This window comes from Dama dama, chromosome 1, assembly GCF_033118175.1.
Source record: "Dama dama isolate Ldn47 chromosome 1, ASM3311817v1, whole genome shotgun sequence".
Lineage (NCBI taxonomy): Eukaryota > Metazoa > Chordata > Mammalia > Artiodactyla > Cervidae > Dama > Dama dama.
In genome coordinates, this window is record NC_083681.1 from 80977117 (window position 1) to 81000835 (window position 23719).

The 23719-nt window shown below is 51.8% G+C and overlaps 1 protein-coding gene across 1 annotated transcript; it reads left to right on the forward strand.

Moving 5' to 3' along the window:
* Positions 1-11501: 11501 nt before the first annotated feature.
* On the forward strand, positions 11502-22776 carry LRRC55 (leucine rich repeat containing 55). The gene is made up of 3 exons (XM_061153800.1): positions 11502-11789; positions 14024-15516; positions 19971-22776. Exons 2-3 carry the CDS (start codon positions 14817-14819, stop codon positions 20204-20206), a joined length of 936 nt encoding a protein of 311 aa, XP_061009783.1. The 5' UTR covers positions 11502-11789; positions 14024-14816; the 3' UTR covers positions 20207-22776.
* Positions 22777-23719: the final 943 nt, after the last annotated feature.

Genomic DNA, 23719 nt, shown 5'->3' on the forward strand with positions numbered 1-23719 from the left:
GCTCCAGCACGTCGCATCCATAACCCAAAGAAGACAGAATCAGCATCATATGGACAAAGCACTCAGCAGCTTATGAAATGGCCTCAGCAATTCACTGATCGAGGAAGTACCTTTCCTCATCTCTCCAGAGGGATGCCAAGGATCTGAGGGCTTGGAAGAACAACCCTCCCTCACACTGCTGGTAAGGGGCAGTTCAGAGATCGCTGCCCAGTGCTGCTGGCCCTAGACCTTGAACTTTGCCCTCTCAACCAGCTGCCTCATAGGGAAGTCACACTGGCATGACTCCTACTTAGCCACAAGTAGACTCCACGACCCCTCCCCCTCAACCAGGCAGGAGCTGCCAGGGGTGGCTTTGCTCACTGTATGCTTCCCTAAGGCCCACTCCACTGGAATATTTACGGAAACCTAACACAGTATGAAAGAACATCCCTGTGACTGGCACCGGGACATATTGCTGCCCAATATCTCCCTGTCCCAGGGCTCACATCTCCTCCAGAACAGGCTTAGAGCAGACCCAGGGGAGGGGAGATGCACCCAGAAGGTGGTTCCCCCTCATAGTCATTCACCCAAAAAAATGAGCCTCTGCTCCACGTGCTGATCCCATGGAACACCATCCACCTTCCATAGAGAAGGAGATTCAGGAAGACAGTGTGGGCTTGGGCTTTGGAAAGAGAGTGATCAGGTTGCAGTTCTTTCCCTGCTGCTCTACGAGCTATGAAATTTCAGGCAGGTTACTCAATTTCTTTGCTCTTAAGTTTCCTTCTGGCTGGAAGAGGGGGCTATCATACTTCTGTTTCAGGTTATCTTGAGAATTTTCAAAGGTGGCATTTGGAAAGTACTGAACACAAAGTGAGTGTTTAATGAGTGATGGGTATCAGTTCTTCTACCCACTAGCTAAGCTACCTTCCGCAAATTACCTAATTCATCTGGGCCTCGGGCTTCCCTGGTGGCTCAGTGGTAGAGAATCTGCCCTCCAGTGCAAGAAATGCTGGTTCAATCCCTGGGTTGGGAAGATCCCCTGGAGGAGGAAATGGCCACCCACTCCAGTATTCTTGCCTGGAGAATCCTACAGACAGAGGAGCCTGGCAGGCTACAGTCCACAGTGTGGCTAATAATTGGACATGACTTAGTGACAAAACAACAACAACAATCTGGACATCAGGGATTTTAGTCTGTAAAATTGTGATTTGATGGGAAAAAAAAAGAAAGAAAGGAAAGGAAACACCTCCTTCACAAGGCTGCCAGAAGAACAAGATAAGAACATCTATGCAAAGCTCTTAATGGAGTGCCTGGTGCAACATAACTGGTCAATTTCATTTGTGTATTGCCATCCCCAGGGACAGAGAACTGGACAATAACAGAGTTATAACCCTTGGCAAGGTCTTCTGGGGCTAAGCCAGTATAGTCTGGGAGATGAAAAAGAAAAGGAATCAGCATTGGTGGCTTCCCCGACATGGGCAAGAACAAATTACTTCAAATATGGCAATTTTTCTGTGCCTGAAACAAGAGCTCAATCTTATTTCTTTGTCCAAGTGGACAGGTAATACAGAGCAAGAGGGCATAGGTCCCAAAGGTGGACATGACCTCACTGCAGCACCAGGGTATTTCCAGGTGACACCTCGCTCATCAGGACTCACCCTATAACTAGGTCTTATTTCCCAGAGCCTGGGAAGGAAGCTGGCAGCTTCTCCCAATCCAAGTGACTCATCTCTTCTTCCTTCATCGTGGCAGCTCCCCTTTTCCAGAGGAGCCCAGAGCAGGATATGGGCCCCCTCTCACCCATCCTCTTCTTGGAATTCTAAACGATGCCTGGGAGAAGGCATCTGCCCCAAATGAGTGGGTCAGAGGAGTGATTCAGAGTCAGCTCTGGTTAATAGGAGTGGCTTTTTGGTCTGGCTGTGGAGTCCGGCCTGCTAAATGCATCTGGACAGTATCAGAATCACAAAAGGAGGAGATCTGGGAAGGGCTCAGGGCCAGCAGACACTCCCAAAGAAAGGAATATGTAGGGAACCAGCCAGGCAGGGGTGGTGATCTTCAAAATGAATGATTTTATATTAACTATATTTTTTCACATGTCTCTACACAGCTAGAGGAGATAGTGCTGTTGTTTAGTTGTGTCCAATTCTTTGGGACCCCATGGACTGTAGCCCACCAGGCTCCTCTGTCCATGGGATTTTCCAGGCAAGAACACTGGAGTGGGTTGCCATTTCCTTCTCCAGGGAGTCATCCCAGACCGGGGATCAACCCACGTCTCCTGCATTGGCAGGTGGATTCTTTATCACTGAGCCACCTGGGAAGAACAGAGAAGATAGAGGGGTAGGCTATCAAGTCAAAGGAAATTTCTAAGCAGAGCATTTTCTATAGGTCACGGCCAGACCAGTGTGATCATGCACCATCATCAAAGAAGTCATAAACGGCTGGACACCTTGAGCTGTCATTACTGCAGAGTTGTTTTTACAAGCCCACTGTGTACATGGCGCTGCCCTCCTGACTCAGATTCAGACTCAGGAGAAATAACATCTTCCTTATTGTTGCCTCTCAGTTCATTAAAATCTGTATTTCATATATGAAGTTAGTTATCTCACCTGAGAGAGGCGAGGGCTATAAAAGCATCTGAGGAGTAAAACGACACTGCAGAATGTTAACAATAAATAGCTTGCAGAAGCACAAAAAAGAGATTATCTAATAAGGTTGATACCTATAACTCAAAAACAAATAACCAAAGTCAGTGAGCTTATAAAGAATGCCGCCTCGCAGGGCACAGGAGGGGGGCCCTCAACATCTCATCTAGCTAATGCACAGAGGTCTCCCCGACTCCCCACCACCACGCTAGCACAGAGCCCTGCTCTTAACTCCCTGGACCTCCCTGTATCTTCTCTTCGAAGAGCTTTTCGTCTTTACAATTATTTTAAGTTTTTTTTCCCCTGCATCCCTACCTCCCCAAGCAGAGACCTTGCTTGTTTTCTTGACTGCTGTATTTCCAGGGCATAGCATGTTGTCTGGTACACAGTATGGGCTCCATAGATATTTGATGGCCAATAAGACCACTCGTTCTGAATCCTTTTAGGGAGGACTAATAGGCTTCCTTGATGACTCAGCAGGTAAAGAATCTGCCTGCAATGCAGGAGACGCAGGTTTGATTCCTGGGTGGAGAAGCTACCCTGGAGCATGAAATGGTAACCGCTTCCAGTATCCTTGCCTGGAGAATCTCTTGGACAGAGAAGCCTGGCAGGCTACCCAGTCCAGAGTGTCGCACAATCAGACACAACTGAGTGACTGAGCACACAGCAGACGTATGTCCGTAGCCACCTGCTTCCACCGTCCCCTTCTCAGCGGCCGTGTGGACGGAGAAACTGGGGGGTTCCCTTCTGATCCGGCAGCCCAAGTTCTCGCTCTTTGTAGCTCTGAAATCTCAGGCAAGTTGCTAACTGCTGCCCCGGTGCTCCGGTTTGGTTTTCCTCACGGCACTATCATCATGCCCTGTTTCGCCTGTGTGTGTGCTCACTGTCTCCAACCAGAAAGCGAGCACCAAGGGGTCGGGGACTGTGGTTTGTTCCCAGCTAAGCAGCGGCCGTCACCACGTGCAGTGGCAGCCGTCACAGCCACTGACCGGTCAGCACGGGGCTGGCCCGTGTGCTGAGCAGGTGCACGCTTCCCGTCTATCAAACCTAGAACGGGGTTTGGAGTGCAGTAGGTACCCAACAAATGGGTCAAATAAGTAGATGGATTGCAGTCACCCTGTCTATAAAACAGGGTATTTTAGCTATCTGGTGTACATGGGGTCCTTTCAGCCCCCCATGCAGGCCCGCTCTGGCCAACTAAGGAAGCAGCCAGACCCTCTGCTCTGGCCCCCAGCATCTCTCCCACCACAGCAAATGTGACCTCTCTCAACAGGATCTCAAAGTGACAGCATCAACTGTCTCCACCTCCTACTCTGGGGACATGGAGCATACAGTCCAATCTGTAATTTCACCCTTTACATCCATCTCTCTCTTGCCATTGCCACCAGGGGTAAAGAGCCGTATTCCTAGACATTCATGCTCCAAGGACTCATGCGGTTCCCACGGTTATTATATACTAAAGACTTGTGAAAAACATAAACAAAGCTCTTCCCCTGTCCACAGGTTGCTTACAGTCTAGCAATGCAAACAGATAAGTGAATATACCATTACATGGAGAACTCCTGAGAGAAGAGAGCTTAAGAAAGCAAGGAGTTGCAGTTGCTAGCAAATTTTAATAAAGTTAACTTTTCAGGGACTTTCCTGGCAGTCCAGTGGTACCGATGCAGGGGGCACGGGTTTGATCCCTGCTGGGGTAACTAAGATCACACATGCCATGCGGCCAAAACATAAAATAATAAAATTAATAAAACTAACTTTTCAGATAGACGCACTTGATAAGCTCTACGTTTTCTATCAATAGAATCAATTCAGAGTCTCATAGCTGCCTGGAACTTGCAGGATGGCAGCAATGATTCCAGGAAAGACCTGGCCAACAGAATCTTGCGTAATAAAAGGAACACCCCCTGCCCACCCCTCATCCCTTCTGTCCTTGCCTCCCCTCCCCACTTCCCTGCCCTCAAGATGGGGGCAGGGGCAGGACAGAGAACAGAAGCCAGGCGCCGATCACACTGTATGAACACACCTTGTCTTGAGACAGTCACTTGTGAGATTCTGCTCTTCATGTCTCCGAAGTTTGCACACCACCCTCTCGGTGCCCGGCGCCCCTCGCCCACACAGTTCCATGCACACACGTGAGCACACGCACACACCTCTGAAGTGGCGAGGAACAGTGCAGGATGTTAACCTCCAGCTCCAGCAGCATGTGCGGAAGGTCACCAAGGCAGGGAGCAGAGATCAACTCAAGGACGGGCCCGGGGATCCAGGAGCCGAGAGACAGGAATTGTGAGTGGTTCTCGGTTCAGAGGATGGGCTTGGGTTGTTGCCTAAGAACAGTGCTGTGGTCTGAGGTGGGTGCCCTGCTCACCCCCACCACCCCTCTCCCAAAATAACAGCAGTAGCTTAGTAGTAGTAATAATTCAGGTGTGCTGAGAGCTGACTGTGTGGCAGGCACTACGAACCATTTTACGTAAGTCATTTAATTCTTATAATAATCCTGGGTCCAGTTTATGACTATTATTACTCCACAGCCCTAATGTAACCACTATGTTACACAGCCTCCCGCCATGTAATATTAATTACATGTAAGAGTGCCTCCAGGTTAAGTCAAGAGATTTTAAAGTATGAGGCAGAGAAGACCTTCAATCCATTTTATATAGTGTGACTAATAGTAGTGGTAATGGCTAAATAATGGAAGTTTTAGAAAGAACCAAAAAATAAAATAATAAAATTGCCAGATCAAAGAGACCAGCAGTTTCTTAAGCCAGGTTCCACATACATCACCTCTCTCAGGTCTCCTGGTAGCCTCTTTCAAAGCTTTGGGTACAAACTAAAATCAAGCCCATTTTAGAGATGAGCAAACTGACCACCAGAAGGACGAGTAAACAGCCTAAGGACACAGAGCTAGTGAACGGTGGAGTCTCTACGCGTTAACTGTTGCTCTGCTTTATTCAATTAGCACAATTCTACATGCTTTCCAGGCAGCAGCATTACCCATCAGGGCACCACAATTAATCCTGTTCTCCATGGCATTTCCTTCCTATTAATATGATGTTCGCTTGGCACCTCCTGTTGCTGGGCATTCATGTTTTCTCCATGTTTCATTATCGTAAATATCCCTGCTATGAATTTTTTGCATGAAGTAATTTCTTCCTAATTGCCAGATCAAAGAGACCAGCCATTTCTTAAGCAGATCTGAGCCAATGCCCAGGGCCTTCAGGAAGAGTTCAGGTACCTGGCCCCCCCATACTAAACTCACAGAATGTTACAGATGTATTTACTGTTATTCATGGAACATATTAGCACAAAATGGGGATTGTTTTCACGCATTTAAGTGCTAGCCAAACAATGCCTTTTTCCACACGATGTTTGTATTAGTCCTCTCGGCTGATAAATTTCCACACTCAGAGTGGCTTAAAAGTACACATCCATGTATTAAAATCCTGGCACAACACAACTGGGCCCTCTGCCCTGGGTATTTCACGGGGCTGACATCAGGGTGTTGGCCAGCTGCGTTGTCATCAAGAGCTGCAGATCATCTTCCAGACTCATCGGCAGAAAGCAGGTCCTTCCTGTTGTAGAATCGGGGTCCCCATTCTCTTACTGGCAGTTGTCCAGGAATCAGTCTCAGCAACCAGAGGGCTCTTAGGTCCTTTCCCCCATTCTTAGAGCTAACAGTGGAGAATATTCCTCAAATACCCAATGAGGAAGAGCCCAGGCCCTTTTAAGTGTTCCCCTGGCTAGGTAACACCATCTTAAATAATTGCCCTTTTAATTAACACAAAATCAACTCACGACTGGGGTCATCACAGGAGTGATGTCTTATCATAGTCACAGATTCTGCTGAAACTCAAGGGAAGGGGGTGACCTGAGTATACACACGGAGTCAGGGGGGGCGGTTGTAGGAACCTCCAGGGCTGTATTAGTTGCCTCTGGCTGCTGAAACAAATTACCACAAACTCAGGGGCTTGAAGCCACATATGTTTCTTATCTTTCTGGTCTGGAGGTCACAAACCTGCAGGGCTGCGCACCATCTGGAGGCTCTGGGAGAACAGCTATTTCCCTGCTTTTTCTAGCTTCTGGAGGCTGCCTGCATTCCTTGATTAACTGCCCCTTCCTCCATCACAGAGCCAGCAGGTGCCAGCTTGCAGCTCCGCTTCCACCATCACGTCTCCTTTTCTGACCCTGCTACTTCCCTCTTACGTAACACTGGACCTCCCTGGGGAATCCAGGCTCACCTTCTCATCTCAAGATTCTTAATTTAATCGCATCCCTTAAGTCCCTCTTGCCATTTAAGGTAGCATATTCACAGGCTTCAGAGATTAGACTGTCTTTGGGAGTTGTCATTCTGCTTACCACAAGGATCATCCTCCAGTCTTCCCTACCACAATGTTTTAGGGGTTGTTGTATTTTTATTTAGATAATGATTAATATATACAACATTTTCTTTTCTGAATGTGCATTAAAGATCTATGTGTGATATCTTAGTTCCCCGACCAGGTATCAAACCTGAGCCCCTGCATTGGAAGTGTGGAGTCTTAACCACTGGACCACCAGGGAAGTCCCACATGGATTACTTCATATCACTTATCTAAAGTCTGCTTTTTCACTGAGTTTCTTTCCTTTCTCTTTGATTTATTTTAACTTTTTTTTTTTTTTTTCTCATTGAAACCTTGTTGTCTTTCAATATTGTGTATTTGACAAAAGCCGTCTTGTCACTGACATCCTCCATTTCCTCAACACACAGAAAGATAGCGACTCTCCAGACCTGGGAGAAATGTGCTTCTCTGTTCTCTTCCTGCATGCATATTTTTATTGTTTCTCAGTTGCAGTCTGGACCATTTGGAATTTTTTCAGGGTATAAAAGTGAGATACGATGCTGAAAAAGCTCAATAACATTTCTTACTCTGGGACTCCTTTCAACATTGTGGTTTTGTTTCACGTTCTTTATGTTCTGTATTCTAACAGTGAGAAGCACTTACTCAAAGCATAGTCATTCCCATGGTCATTTTCCAAACCACAAATATTAAGTAATACCACTGAGTGATTTTCAGCTTACAATATATTTTTAAACTGTTTTTTAGTTAGGTAAATCCACCACCATTACTTTTAAGCATTTTCCAGCATCATCATCTTTACTAACACCATCAGTGCATTCCGGCCCCTTTTTCTCCCAGATGGTTTTCACAACCAGTTCACCAGATTCTCCTAAATATTTCATTAAATTATTATAATGTAGAAAGCAGAGTCACCTTTCTTATCGTTAAGCTTTCTCAGCCGCTGGAGAGATCAGCTTTCTGTTTCTTCCTGTATTGTCATTCTACTAACATTTCATAATTTTCCCTGAGCAAAATTCTTCTGTGATAGATTAAATTTATTTTCTAGCATTTGAAGGTTTTATTAAAACAAGGTCATTATTAAACAAATGTAACATGGATGTCAAGCAATCATAATAGTAATAAAAATTATTTTTCAGTTCACTTATATCTGTATCTCAGATTAATTTGTCCAGTAGAGTAAATCTTTCACATTCATGATGAAACAGTCATGGTTTCAATAAATTGCAAGAGACCCTGAAAGGCCATGATATGTAGTAATTTATCATTTTACTGGGGTTCAAAATTGCATCACCCCCACCGCAAGGTGGCTGTGTAGAGAAACTCATTCTGCAAAGGGGAATAGCCAGCCACCCAACACAAGAACAATGCTGGATATTATACATCTTTTGCTCTCCCCCTCTTTCCCTTGGTGAGTCACCGTGAATGTTTTCACATTAAAACTTCTGAGAAATCTTAATAAATAAATAAATTTGCTTCATTTTGTTTAGTTCAATGTTTCTCAAACTTATCTGAGAACAAACACTTTTCTCATGGTGCACAGTGTACCATGAGACACCAGTTTGGGAAACAGTGGTTTAAGACTTAACTTAGAGAATGACTATGGTTAAAAAAAAAATCATTTAAAAGATAATTATCCCCATTAAACTTCACTTTTACAGAAGACATAGGCTAGGATGTTTCAGAGCTGGGATTTTCCCAAAGGTTTGGAGACTTATCTTGCACAAGAATACGTTCAAATCACCAGCAAATGTGATTTTTTTCCTTTCTCCACTGCCCATTTCTGTGTCATTTGTTTTCCTTGCCGCGTAAGTAGTTCAGCAATCTTATAGTCTGCAGTTTGTTTTATTTTGCTTTATTTATTGATTACACAAACACATCTGTATACTGCTCTAAGTATTTTGTTAATAGCAACCCATGTAACCTAAAACAACCTCATGAAATAGGCGCCGTTCTAATTACTCCTATTTTACAGCCCAGAAAGCGACAGTTTCAAATGGTGACAAGGCATTCTTGCCTAGGTCCTGTCTTTTAAGGAAACTGTCACAAATGTTTTCCTTCAGTCATATTATTGGTTCTAACGATAAACATAAACATATTATGTAAAGGAAGAAAACCCTTTTTTTTTAATACGCCTTTAGTCAACAGTAAATATTGAAAGGCACCGATTGCCTTTCTTAGCTTCCACTGAGATAATTATGGAATGTTAATAAGGTATTCTGCTCCTTTGCTTTACTTGTTTAACTGGGCCACTCGTTTCCACACATTGTCGTGTTTTGTGCGTTAAGATGAAGATGTCGTTTCTAAGTTTGAAAATTCCCTTCTTTAGGGAGGGAGGGTGATGCAAATTGTATTTTCCTCAGCCAACTCAGTGTGGAAACACCAGTGCAGTGGGTGCCCTGCTGCTCTGCCCTGGACACTGCAGAACACGGAAGATTCCAGACGAGCGTAAAATGAGAAAGGATGGTGCAAAGGGAAGGAGATCATCGGGGGCCACATAGGAAAAAGAACCATGTTAGAGACAGACGATGGAGTGCTGCTCAGCCGTAAAAAGGAATGAATGTGAGGCAGCTGAAGTGAGGTGGGTGAACCCAGAGCCTGTCATCCAGAGTGAAGTCAGACAGAGAAAAGCAAAAAAGGGGTATTAATGCATACACCATATACATGGAATCTAGACAAACAGAACTGACGAACCTATTTACAGAGAAGAAATGGCGATGCAGACATAGAGAACGGACTTGGGGACACGGGCGAAGGAGTGGGTGGGACTAGTTGAGAAAGTGGCATTGACATGTGTACCATCACGTGTGAAACTGGTGACTAGCCCGAAGCTACCGTATGACACAGTGAGCCCAGCCTGGCACCGTATGACGACCGAGAAGGGTGAAATGAGGGCGGGAGGCTTCGGAGGGCGGGCGTGCATATATAACTATGACTGATTCGCGTTGTTGTACGGCAGAGACCAACACAATAATTGCCTTATCGGCAATTATCCTCCAGTTGAAACAAAGGCTCATGCTAGAAAAGATAGTGATTTTGAGAACTTTGTAAATCTGTACAACTTGATACCTGTTTTCTACTATTCCATTTCAGTTTCCCCTAAAGATCTAAGATATTACTGAAATAGAAGAAGCCTCAGATCAACTAAGTGGACAGACAGGACTGACATCAGCTCTGTATTTATTTATTTTTGAGTTAGCCCTTATAAGGGCAGAACTTACATTTATCTTACCAGTGGCTCTCTGCCCACCGTGTAACCAAGTGCCCAGGAGACAGCGGTTGTTATTAGTCACTCAGTCGAGTCCGACTCTTTGCAACCCCGTGAACTGTAGCCCACCAGGCTCCTCTGTCCATGGTATTTTCCAGGCAAGAATACTGGAGTGGGATGCCATTCCCTTCTCCAGGGGATCTTCCCGACCCAGGGATCGAACCTGGGTCTCCTGCATTGCAGGCGGATTCTTTCCTAGCTGAGCCACCAGGGAAGCAGCACAGAGTGAGTGCTCAATAACTAATAATTAAAAGAAGAAATGAGGCAGCTCTTTGACCAAACCAACTAGCCAAACGTTTTTTTTAAATTCAGGGCAGCTAGAGACTTGTTCCATGGGTCACCAAGAAAAGAGGTGTTGCAAAGACTTCACCTTCTTCTGAAGTCGGTCTGGGGCAGGAGTGAGCATGAAGCTTGGAGAGTTGCAAACGGGACAACAGAGCCTCTGGCCTGGACAAAGAGCAAAAACCACAAGGTTCGTCCCGGCAACGTTCACTCCCCGAGAGACAGATCTGTCTCTACAACCCCGGGTACACCTCACCTGGAACAGACAGTCAGCCCTTTGCATCCCAGAGGCTCTCAAAGCTCGTGAGGTCAGGACTGAGGGACAGTTAAGGGACCCAGAAAAGTTCTCACCGCCTACAATTATCCCTGATAAGCTCTGATCCTGTCTAGTCACCTGATACCTAGTGACCAAAATACCTTCAGACCCAGGGAAACAGATGCTGTATATGGACTGACTAGATAGGGCCCATCAAAGGAGCAAGTTGGTCTCACGCACTTCTCTCTTGTTTCCCATCTTCATTCCTGTCTCTATTGCCTCCCCCAGTTTTTCCCCCACTCTCCTCCTTTCTCTATCCCGAGCTCTTACTCCTTTCCCACTGGGATCTGACGCCCTTAAGCTTCCCTTCCTCGGTCTCGGATTGCAGACCCGCGCCTCTGCCCCTGGCTCTCTCCCCGCCTGCTCGTCTGCCACCCACCCACCACCCACCCCGACCCCTTGGTCCCCTTCGTGGCATCACGAGGAGCCGCGGGTGTGGATTCTGCGATGCCTCCTTCCCTGCTCTGCCGTCTCGGTGGGGTCCATCGCCAGCTCTCCTGTTGCTCAGAGATGTGGAGGCTGTTGCTAAGAGACCGTGAAACGTCAGTACCTGGCCCTCGAGGAGAAAAAAAAAAAAAAAAAAAAAAGGAGCGAAAAAGGGAGCAGGGAGGGAAGAGAGAAAGGGAGGGAGGAGGGAAGGGAAGATCTGGCGGCAGCCACCAGCCCCAGCAGCCTCGGCACCCGCCGAGTCTGGGTGAGAAGCACTCGGATTCCGTGAACTTTCTTCTAAGCCGCCCGCCTCTCTCGGTTCCCCTTCGAGTAAGGGAAGGGGAGCGGCAGGGGGACCCCAGCGCTGGAAACCCCGGAGGATGCCGCCCCAGGATCCCGGAGCCGCCGAGGAGGAGACGCCGGGGGCGGAGAGCAGCCCTGCAGGCTGTCTGTCCTCCTGAAGCCGCGAGCCGGGAGGCGGGGATGAGGGAGGGGCGCCCGGGCCTGCCACAGGCGGACGGCTGTGTCCTCGGACCCGAGTAAGTGGGTTCCCGCGGGGTGTGGGGGTGCAGGGGAGCTGGGGCTCAGAAAGAAGGGGTCGGGTTGCGGGGAGCGGGGTGATCTCCCAGTGGGTGGGGTGGAGGCTGGAAGCGTGAGACGGGAGCAGCGCCCGGCTGGAGGGTGAGGGCACGTGAGGACGGCGGGTGGGCAGGAGAGGGGCCGGGGCCGGGGCCGGGGCCGGGGCAGGGCTGCCGGCGTGTCCTCGCTCGGCCTCCCGCCGACCCGGTGCGGCCGTGGGCGCCCGCTGGGGGCCCGAGGGCAGCGCGGGGAGTCTGTGGGAAAGGGTGCTGGGGTTAGGGGTGCACCGGGGTGCAAGACAGTGGGGGCTCTGCAGGAGCGCGTGCAGGAGGAAGAGAAAACTGAGGAGGTGCGAGCGCGGGCCAGGGCAAAGCATGGGGGAGGCCCAGGAGAAGAACGCTCGTGTGCGCGTGTGAGTGAGTGTGTGTGTGTGAGTGTGTGTGCCTGTGTGTGAGTGTAACTGTGTGTGTGAGTGTGCCTGCGTGTGTGTGTGCCTGTGTGTGTGACTGTGTGTGTGTGAGTGTGTGCCTGTGTGTGTGACTGTGTGTGTGAGTGTGTGTGACTGTGTGTGTGTGACTGTGTGTGTGACTGTGTGTGTGAGCGTGTGAGTGTGTGTGTGTGTGAGTGTGTGTGCCTGTGTGTGAGTGTAACTGTGTGTGTGAGTGTGCCTGCGTGTGTGTGTGACTGTGTGTGTGTGTGTGCCTGTGTGTGTGACTGTGTGTGTGTGAGTGTGTGCCTGTGTGTGTGACTGTGTGTGTGTGTGCCTGTGTGTGTGACTGTGTGTGTGACTGTGTGTGTGTGAGTGTGTGTGTGTGACTGTGACTGTGTGTCTGTGTGTGCGTGACTGTGTGTGTAAGTGTGTGCCTGTGTGTGTGACTGTGTGTGTAAGTGTGTGCCTGTGTGTGTGACTGTGTGTGTGAGCGTGTGTGAGTGTGTGTGTGTGTGAGTGTGTGTGCCTGTGTGTGAGTGTAACTGTGTGTGTGTGTGTGCCTGCATGTGTGTGTGACTGTGTGTGTGTGCCTGTGTGTGTGTGACTGTGTATGTAAGTGTGTGCCTGTGTGTGTGTGAGTGTGTGCCTGTGTGTGTGACTGTGTGTGTGTGAGTGTGTGCCTGTGTGTGTGTGACTGTGTGTGTAAGTGTGTGCCTGTGTGTGTGACTGTGTGTGTGTGTGCCTGTGTGTGTGTGTGTGAGTGTGTGTGCCTGTGTGTGAGTGTAACTGTGTGTGTGTGTGTGCCTGCGTGTGTGTGACTGTGTGTGTGTGAGTGTGTGCCTGTGTGTGTGTGAGTGTGTGCCTGTGTGTGTGTTTGTGTATGAGTGTCTGAGTGTGACTGTGTGTCTGTGTGTGTGTGACTGTGTGTGTAAGTGTGTGCCTGTGTGTGTGTGACTGTGTGTGTGTGTGAGTGTGTGTGTGAGTGTGACTGTGTGTCTGTGTGTGTGTGACTGTGTGTGTGAGCGTGTGTGTGTGTGTGTGTGTGCCTGTGTGTGTTTGTGTATGAGTGTCTGTGTGAGTGTGACTGTGTGTGTGTGTGACTGTGTGTGTGAGTGTGTGTGAGTGTGTGTGTGTGACTGTGTGTGTGTGAGTGTGTGTGTGAGTGTGACTGTGTGTCTGTGTGTGTGTGTGACTGTGTGTGTGACTGTGTGTGTGAGCGTGTGTGTGTGTGAGTGTGTGTGTGCCTGTGTTTGTGTATGAGTGTCTGTGTGAGTGTGACTGTGTCTGTGTGTGTGTGACTGTGTGTGTGACTGTGTGTGTGAGTGTGTGTGTGTGTGTGTGAGTGTGTGTCTGTGTATCTGGTGTGTGAGTGTGTATGTTTGTGTGTCTGTGTGTCTGTGTGTGCGTCTGTGTGTGTCTGTGTGTGTGTCTGTGTCTATGTGTGTGTGTCTGTGTGTGTGTCTGTGTTTGTGAGAGAGAGAGAGATGGGAGTGCTGAGTGTGGAAAGGGGGTGCAAACAGCCAGACTGTGCATTTTTCTTAGAGAGTTGTTCAGAGGTGGGGCCAGGAGACGCAGCAGACGCTCGGCGCCCAACTCAGAGCCCTGGGCGGGGAGGGGCAGCGGGCGACCCCAAGCGCTGCCCACCGCGGAGAGGCGGGAGGCGGAGAACAAGGAGACGCGGGTGGGGAGGCGGCGGGAAGCCGGGACCGGGGACGGGGGAGCCGGGGGCACGGCCGGCCCCCTGAGTGCTTTCCTTGTCTGCAGAGGGTCATCTGCCCCCGCCCGCTGAACACCGAGCCCGCCGGGGACCTGAGCCCCGCTAGTCCTGCGCCTCCGGACGCGGGGCTCCTCCCGCCGCAGCAGCCCACAGCGCGGCTCGCCTGGGTCCTCCTCTCCCCGGGGACCTCCCCTCTCTGGGGTCCTCGGGAGACACCGAGCCCGCGGACTGAGGCGGCCAGAGGCCCCTGGAGGTCCCCTTCCCCCCGGGACCCCTCCCCGAGACGGCCACCCCGGGACCCTCCCGGATCGAGGCCCCTGGGAGAAACGGCCTCCGAGACCCCGAGGGCAGAAGACAGCAGGGCAGCCCTGGCTGCCTCGTCGGCCCAGACCTGGGACTGGGCTTCGGCGTTCCGGGACCTACCAGGCCCCTCAGAAGGCCCCTCTGCTCTCCCCACGCCCCTTCCAGCTCTCAGACACGGTCCCGGGGTGGCACCCAACAGTCATGGGTGAGAAGGACCCCAAAGACCTGCAGGGCCCCTTCCGCGACGTGCGGGCAGCTGGTCCCTCCGCATCCTCGTGTCCTCCCTTTCTCGTACTCTGATCATCCGTTCCAACCCTGGGGGGCCTCGGCTGGGCGGCGAGCCCCCCTAGTCTCCAAAGGGAACCTCCTGTGGCGCTCACCCAGGGAGCCCTCCGGTGCCCAGAGGCCCCTGGGAGAGGCTTAAGCCATGACCCCGCAGAGCCCCCAAGCCCCACCTCCCAGGGCTCCGGCCCCCGAGGAAGCAGCTGCCCTTCTGAGCGGCTGACTCTTGATTCCACGGCCAGAGCCCCCGTCCCGATGGGCTCCGTTCAGCACCACTGTTGCCCGCAGCCGAAGATGGGCGACACCTGGGCCCACGGGCCCCGGCCTGGGCCCCCGCGGCCCGCCCTGCTCCTGGTCCCCCTCCTCATGGCGGCCGGGGTGATGCCCTCGGACGGCGGCGCCAGCTGCCCGGTGCTCTGCACGTGCCATAACCAGGCGGTGGACTGCAGCGGCCAGCGGCTCTTCTCTGTGCCCCCGGAGCTGCCCGTGGACACGCGCAACCTCAGCCTGGCGCACAACCGCATCGCCGCTGTGCCGCCCGGCTACCTCACGTGCTACCGCGAGCTCCGGGTGCTCAGCCTGCGCAACAACTCCCTGGTGGAGCTGCCCGCGGGCCTCTTCCTCCACGCCAAGCGCCTGGCACACCTCGACCTGAGCTACAACAACCTCAGCCACCTGCCCGCCGGCATGTTCCAGGCCGCGCACGGCCTTGTGCGCATCGACCTCAGCCACAACCCCGGGCTGCGCCGGGTGCACCCGCGCGCCTTCCAGGGCCTGGCGCAGCTGCGGGACCTCGACCTCAGCTTCGGGGGCCTGGCCTTCCTCAGCCTCGAGGCCCTCGAGGGCCTGCCCGGGCTGGTGACCCTGCAGATCGGCGGCAACCCCTGGGTGTGCGGCTGCACCATGGAGCCCCTGCTCAAGTGGCTGCGGAACCGCGTCCAGCGTTGCACCGCGGGTAAGGCGTGCGGGGCCCTGCTCTCCAGGGCAAAGGCTCCGCTGGAGAAGGGGGGGCTGGAAACCCCGCCTAGGGAGGATCTGGACCTGGGCTGGCCTCCTCCGCACGGGCGAGCATGCCCAAGTCTCTGCTGTGTGTGCCCGGTGCCGGGGACCCCGCGTCAATAAAACAGACCCCGCCCTCACCCACCCCCGAGGTACTGATGACCTAGGGAGACAGACGGACAGAGAGCGGACAAGTCAGAGCAACTCACTGATAACCAACAGTGTTTATGGAGCGTCCACCATGACCCTCCAACTCGGCAGGTGTTATCTCGTGGGACCCCACTCTTGTTAGCCCCATTTTACAGGTGAAGAAACTGAGATTTAGAACAATGAAAAGACTTGGCCAGAGACACTCACGTAGAAAGTGAAAAAGACATGGAGAAAATCCAAGTTTATGTGATTTCGAAGCTCTGTGTTACTCTGCCAGACTGCTTTTTAAGTATGCCGAATACTAGAAGAAACAGAAATGGCTCACCCTCTTTATTTTAGTACTTACTATCCACCAGGCCCTATTCTAAATATATTACGTTTTAACTCATCCGGTTTACTGGTGGCTCAGAGAGTAAAGAATCCGCCTGCAATGCTGCAGCCTCAAGTTCTATCCCTGGGTCGGGAGGATCTGCTGGAAAAGGGAATAGCTACCCACTCCAGTATTCTTGCCTAGAGAATCCCATGGAGAGAGGAGCCTGGTGGGCTACCATCCATGGGGTTGCAAAGAGTCAGACACGACTGATCAAGTAACACCTCATACCCAGCTCATCACATCCTCACAAGAACCCTGATCTCACACACTCTCTCTCTCACACACACACTCACACACACACACTCGCACACACACACGCATTCACTCACACACACACACAAACACACTCACTCACATACTCACAGACACTCTCACACACACACACTCACACTCATACTCACACACACACACACTCACGCATTCACTCACACACACACGCATTCACTCACACACACACTCACACACACGCACTCACACACTCACGCACACACTCACGCATTCACACACACACGCACTCACACTCATATTCTCACACACTCACACATACGCATTCACTCACACACACATACACACACACTCACACTCACACTCACTCACAAGAAGAAACCAAGGCACGGACAGGTTCGGAAGCGTGCCCAAGGTCCCACAGTGGTTAAGGGCTGGAGTCAGGATTCAAACCCCGTCTGGCCCTGTCCTGATGAGTGAGGTTCTAGGCTAACAGGAGAGGTCAGGGCTTGGGTTCCGGGCCAGCCGCAGGGCCTCTGCGAATTCTGCGAGGTCTGGGCTTGGGGTGGAGGGCTCAGGTCTGAGAAGAGACGCTGTTCCGCGGCAGTTTCCCGAGCTAGCCTCTATGGGGAGTGGACCTGGGCCTGCGGGAGCCTGCCCCACACGGGTCGGCTGGGCCCGCGGGCAGGCTGGTGGCGCCCTGATACCACCCCATCCCTGTCACCAGGAGAATGGCAGCCCTCAGGGGCTTTCCCAGAGCCTGAGCGCAGAGCGTGTTCAGAAAGAGCGATGCTGAATGAGGTGGGGGCTGAGGGGTGGGGAGGACCGGGGCGGGGTGGGTGGGGAGGAGGACCCGGTGGGAAGCCCAGGATCAAACTAGTTTGGGTGGGGGGCGGGCCGTGGTCAGGGTTCCCGTGCTCCTCGGAGCTGTGGGAGGAAGTCCTCTGGGACCAGCTGGGGCCCGGGGCGCGGGTGCTGGTGGGGCAGACGGCCGGCTGCCTGGAGCCGCCCCTCCTAACCCAGCCTCTGCAGGCTGCGGCCTCCTTCCTCTCGCGCCCGCACTAAGGACAGAAAGGTCCCGCTGGGTTCCCCCGCATGGAGGGGCTCCCTCTGTTCTGGGGGGCCCGAGGTCCCCGCCGCCCTTCGGAAGACGCACAGGGCCCCAGCGAGCAGGAGAAGGAGTCCCAGGTCCCGTCGGGGAAGCCTCGTGTTCGTCCTGACCGGGAACCACCCTCCAGGGAGGCCACGTGGCTGGCCACAGCCAGAAACCCAGCCTCCCTGTTCCTCCATGGAACAGGCTTTTCGCTGTATCTCTAGGATAATTTTCTCTTGGGGGCAAAGAACCTGCTGGGGTAGGAAAGACGAGGTGACCCGCTTCGCTTGGTCTTTTTCTGCTCCCTCCTCCCCTTTTCTTGACGGGATTCTCATTACTGTCTCTCCTTTTTGGACAAATCCCGCCCCCCCCCCCCCACACACACACAGGGCCATAGGGACCCCCTTGGGATGTAAATCAGGTTCAAGGCTGGACCCTGCATTAACCAGAGGGCTTTGTCAGCCCGCAGTCTCCTGTGCTGCCCTCCTGAGGGTTCTGCCAATCGCCCTCAGGGTTCCCACACCCCCCAGCCTAATGATGGATCGCCAGCACCCCACTCATGCCTGCGAGAGACTTTGGGGTTCGGCATCTTCCGGTTCCAAGACGATGACATCTTGATGGTCAACCCCAGGCACCAGCTTGTTCTCCACGGGGTCTGAGCCACTGTGCACACAGCCCACAGGGGGTCCTGAGCCCTGGGGCTGGGGGGAGGTTCATCCTGCTTCTGAGCCTGACTCTCCGTTTCTAAGAATCCATTTCTCAGCATCATGTTCATCCACTTCTCAAGGGAGTCGATTTCAGTCCAACGTTTTATTCTTTTCCCTCAAAAACTGCAGAATGAATACACAGCTTTTATGTACCAAATAGCTTTAAAAGCTCCTTCGCACTGACTCTCTTAGACACTGAGATTCAGTGATCCACTTCTTACATTTCGCCCGTCTTCATAAGAACCAGAAAGGCAAAAAAGACTTGCCCCTGGTGAGCGTCTGATTCGTATCTATCCCCTGAGCAAGGAATACCTGGCTTCAAGGCAGAACTGCTACCCTCCTGCCACTCTCCCTTCCGAGGCAGAGTAAGATGCAGCCAGTTGCAACCATGTACAAATGCATGATGGATGTTGTTGCTCGGTCACTAAGTCATGTCTGACTCTTTTACGACCCCAAGGACTATGGCCTTCAGTCCATGGGATTCTCCAGGCAAGAAGACTGGAGTGGGTAGCCATTTCCTTCTCCAGGGGATCTTCCCGACCCAGGGATCGAACCATCAAGGAAGCCCAAGGAGAGATAAAGAGGGGATTTGAAGCCAGGCTGGCAATTCCAGAGCCCATACTCAACCCTACATTCTTGTGTATCTGGAAGAGTCACATGGGGTCATAAAAACATACCTGGCTTTGGACTGGACAGAGTCATTCATTCTCAGATTCAATGAGCAAAGGTTAATTATGCGTTCACATGGACAGGTCCCTTCTCTAATGCTAAGTGTACTACAGGGAGAATTTACATTCAAAGGGAGCAAACAGATAACAAACTGGGAAATGGTGATCAGTACACTGGGGAAAAAAAATAATAATAAGCAGAGCAGATAAGATAGAGAATGCTCAGAGAAAGGGGAAGTAGGGTTACTACTTTATACAGAATCATAAAGGAAGCCCTCACTGATAAGCTGATATTTGAGCAAAGTCCCAGAGGAAGTGAGGAACTGAGCTATGCAGAGATCGGGGCAGGAAGAACCCCCTCCCGAGGGGATGAATGCAAAGTCTCCCCCTCCTCACCCTGAAAGGGGACGAGCTGTTTTTTTACTTCCTTTATATTGGTGTATAGTTGACGTACAATATTATGCAAGTTAGGAGACCCGGGTTCAATCCCTGGGTGGGGAAGATCCCCCTGGAGAAGGGAGTGGCTTCTCCATGCCAATATTCTTGCCTGGGTGAAAATCTCATGAGCAGAGGAACCTGGTGGGCTACAGTCCATGGGGTTGCAAAGAGTTGGACATGACTGAGCTGCTGACACTTTCTTCTTCAAACTCCCTAACTATCCCTCCCCACCCCCATGCACCCCCCCATCAATTCATTCTCTAAGTCTCTAAGTTTTGTAAGTTCATTTGCATCATTTTTTTTTTTAGGTTCTGCAATGTCATATAATATTCTCTTTCTCTGTTTAACTTAGACTTCCCTCGGGATGACAGTCTCTAGGTAGGGCTTCACATTTAAAAGGATCATCTCAGCGTGGAGATGGTTAAAGGGCAGTAGCTGAGAGACCAGTTGGGAGGTTATTGTGAGAGATGGATAATGTTGAAATCCCCCAAAAGCCTCAGATCTGCCTCTAGCAGGGGCTACTGGGCTTGAGGCAAATTACTAAAGTCTCCAAGCAGTCATCGCCACCTCTATAGAAATATTCAGTAGGTCAAAAAATACTTGCCCTGAGGGTTATTGAGGGCACTAAAGAAGGTGAGTGAAACGTGAGGCACGCAGAAGTAACTCAGTAAAACCCCAGCTCCGCCTGGACGGGGTGGGGGGCTCTCCCTTCCGTCTGGCCTCTCCAGCACCTCACCCACCGTCTCTGTGTTGCAGACTCCCAGCTGGCTGAGTGCCGAGGCCCCCCGGAAGTCGAGGGCGCCCCCCTCTTCTCGCTCACGGAGGAGAGCTTCAAGGCCTGCCACCTGACCCTGACCCTGGACGATTACCTCTTCATCGCCTTCGTGGGCTTCGTGGTCTCCATCGCGTCCGTGGCCACCAACTTCCTCCTGGGCATCACCGCCAACTGCTGCCACCGCTGGAGCAAAGCCAGCGAAGAGGAGGAGATCTGACGCGGGGGCCCAGCGCCCCTCCACACTGCCCGCCACTGTGGCTCCGCGGGCCCTGGTCACCTCGGTCGCGCTCAGGCAGGGTCACGAGGCCACCTTTGTGTGCGCGTCTCCGGGGGGCCAGGCGCTGTGCTAGGAACTGGGGCTGCCAGCTGGATCAGACCCCCACCCTGGCCCCCAAGGCCCTGACAGAGGAGCAGGAATCCGAAACGCTTCCCTTCAAGGCGTTTTGGCAGCACGTGGAGCGATGGAGGCCCAGAGGACAGGTCATCTCCTGTCGAGAAAATCCGAGAGCATTACAAGAACACAGGCGATGTGTGAAGTGCCTCATCGAAAGGAACGCCTGCTTTGTCCGTAGCCAGAGAAGGGCAGACACCGGGCGATGACACGCGTGGTGTGTGAACAGTGACATCGATCACTGTGACTTCAGAGTACAGAGCAGGAGGGGCCGGGACCAGAACTTTCCCCCCGACGCCTGGGCCGTCAGCTCTTGGCCTTGCCCACCCCTGCCCTTGGACGGTGACAACGCCTTCGCGCCGGCCCCCTAAGCCTCCTCCTACCGGCAGCCGCCAGGTGAGACCCCCTCCCGTTGACCGCCCTTGCCCCATCCTACGTGGCCAGCTGTCGCCACAGGCGAGGTGGTCCGGGCAGTGAACCCCCTGCAGCACCCTTCCACTCCCCCATCTCCTGCCTGGCATGCGAGCGTGGGCTTCCGAAGAGGGAGGCAGGAGTCCTGGCGCCCTGGGACTCTTCATCCTGTGACTGTTTCTGTGCCTACACCAAGGGGTCCCCCCAGGACAGTGCACCCCACCGTGCAGCCCTGCAGCGTGATCCCGAGGCCTGATGGAGACGGCCACCACAGTCGTGACCACAGGAAGGTTAGATCCTCCTTTGAAGCCACGGACCTGTTTCAGCAAGAGGATGAGAGGGCTGTTCACTGCCCAGCACCTGCTGGAGTTGGGCACGGCAAAGGGCTCTCTCCAGAGACAATCCTATTCATGCACACAACAGTCTGCTGAGGTAAGCATCATTGCGCCCATTTTACAGGTGAAGAAACCAAGGCTCAGAGAGGTTAAGTCATATGCTACTTAAAAGCAAAATGAAACCCCATTCAGGTTGGGGGACATCACAGTTTCCTCTAACCTTCTCTAAGTTCAAATTCCAATTGGATGAAGCCCCTAAAGGACCAGACACTCTCCTGGGGCACTTGTAAGTCTGTCGACTCACTGATTTCAATTCTCCCAGCAACACTGCCTAGTGAGTTCTGTTATTCCCATGTTACAGATGATTCAGTTGGAGCAGGTTGAGTCTCTCACTCCAGGTTATATGGATACACTCTAGAAGAAAGGGGCTAGGCAGTTCTATTCAGGGAACCCTGTCTAACCGGTCAGTCAAAAATCAAGGAACTTCATGTGCAAAGCACAGTGAGCATCTTCCTCTTCTTCGGCGTTGGTCTCATCGTCTTGATCATGAGCTTTCCCGTATTTGTTCAGCGCTGGACAGTTTGTGAAGCACTTTGATATCATTCTCCTTGACTTTTCATGACCCTGGGTGGTAGACAAACCACAAAATCCTTGCACCTACTTTACAGATGGAAAAATAGAGACTCCGGAGCAGGTACGACTTGTGTGCATGGCAGGGTGGCAACTCAACTCCATCTCGGTCCACTTTCCAGGGCTTTCCCAGATGCTTTCCCAGAGGAAGAAAATGCCTGAGGGCTCGGCAGAGGGGCCCTTGAATTCACAGCCAACCAAGAAGGTCCCTGCCAGTCAGCTAAATAAAGGGCACTGAAATCCTGCAGTTTAGAGGTACTCGCATCAGGGCAAATCCTAGAAGACGCCTGACTTGCAAAGTGTCAACGACACATCAGAGCTGGTGGGCACCATGGCAGTCATGCAAAAGATAAGACCTCTGGGAAACAGGAGAGAAAGCTGTGTTCCCCCAGCCTGCCTAAGCCTTTCTGTGTTGCAAGAAATACAAAGGCAGCAAGAAGCAGTCCCCTCTGTAGGATAGGGGACCACTCTAGGACCCAATCCCATATGCTGGCAAGATCGGCGAAGATGAGGATTAAATCCGGGACTTTCTACCGTGCCCTTGGCTCCAGTAAGCTCGCCTCACCCATCCTCCTGGCAGGCCGCAAAAGAATGGAGGAGAATGGCAGAGCATCTTCCAAGAAGTCTTCCCCAACTCCTGCTGGCCTGAGCTCGTCAACCAAAAGAGTGCCCGACACTCTGCTGGAACTGGGGTGCTTGACCCTTGTCTCCTCTGCGTCTCATGTACAATGTCAGGGCCAGAATTCTGCTCCCTGATGATGGGGCAGGGCCGTGCCCACTCTCTTCCGCTGTGTCCCGGGGCCGGCAGACCAGGGTCACTCTCTGGGAGTCCAGCCAATGACAACAAAAGAGTATTTGAGGAAGAACTATTAGAAATAACAGCCCTAACACAAACAGTTAAACCTCCCACAGAGGGGCACCATACACATCTATCATAATGTCTTAGAGACTCTGGTTTGCTGAAATATAGTTAACATATTTTAAGACAGGATTTTTTTTTTTTTTTTTTTTTGCATAGAACTAGACCAAGCAAGCCAACCCTTGAGATCAAATGCCCTCTCTAATAATACTCTTTAGTTCCCACTGATGGCAAAGCTTTCTGAATAGGATACAGGCTTTTAAAGAATAGATGCTTCTGCAACTACTAAAAGGTCCCCAGTTAATAAATCACAATGTAAGATGCAGTTAACTTCCCTACGGCCGTGGAATTCCCTGCTTCTCCCTTACCCCTCACCACCATCATCTTGAACAGGCTCTCAAAGCAAGCCTCTAGAGAAAGCTTCTGGAAATAATCTAGCAGTCCTGGTTGGTATCGTTCCCACAACCCTACCGACCGAGGATCCACGATGTTGCTCCTACAAGGCTTCCTTAGGCTTTGTCCAGGCGGGTTGACGTGTGAGCCTTGGGGTATCTCTGAGTCCATGTGTCTGTGCGTGGGGTTCTTTGGTTGTGGTGTCTCCTGATACGGCTCCCGTCTCTCTGGAGCCTCAGTTCTCTGATGTGATCTGCTCAGCCGTCTGTGTACTGTGCGGCTTACTACAGTAAGACGGAATCCCTTCAGGCTAGGGGTAGGAATGGCCACTCAGAAAATACAGGAGAGACGAGTGTGTAACTGAGGTAACCTGATGGCATCCTAACTGCCTCCCAACCCTCAGTGATCTGTCCTTATCACAGAAGATAGGTTCATGCTGAGCCAGAGGATAACAAAGCTTAGCTACCCAACAGGGCTACCACAGTCAAGGTGCAGGCCAAGAAAACTGTTCTTTAGAAAAGACACCACGTCTGTGCACACCCGATGACAAACCCTCATCTGTATCTCCATCCCCACAGGGATTCCCAGGAAACCCTTGTCAATGAAGGTCCCCTAGGCTGCTAGGGGCTTCCCAGGGGGCTCAGTGGTAAAGAATCTGCCTGCCAATGCAGGAGACACGGGTTTGATCCCTGGGTGGGGAAGATCCCCTGG

Coding starts and splice junctions, on each gene's coding strand:
- LRRC55 (XM_061153800.1), top strand. CDS start 14,817: ATGGGCTCCGTTCAGCACCACTGTTGCCCGCAGCCGAAGATGGGCGAC. Junction 15,517..19,970: donor CGTCCAGCGTTGCACCGCGG/GTAAGGCGTGCG, acceptor TCTGTGTTGCAG/ACTCCCAGCTGGCTGAGTGC.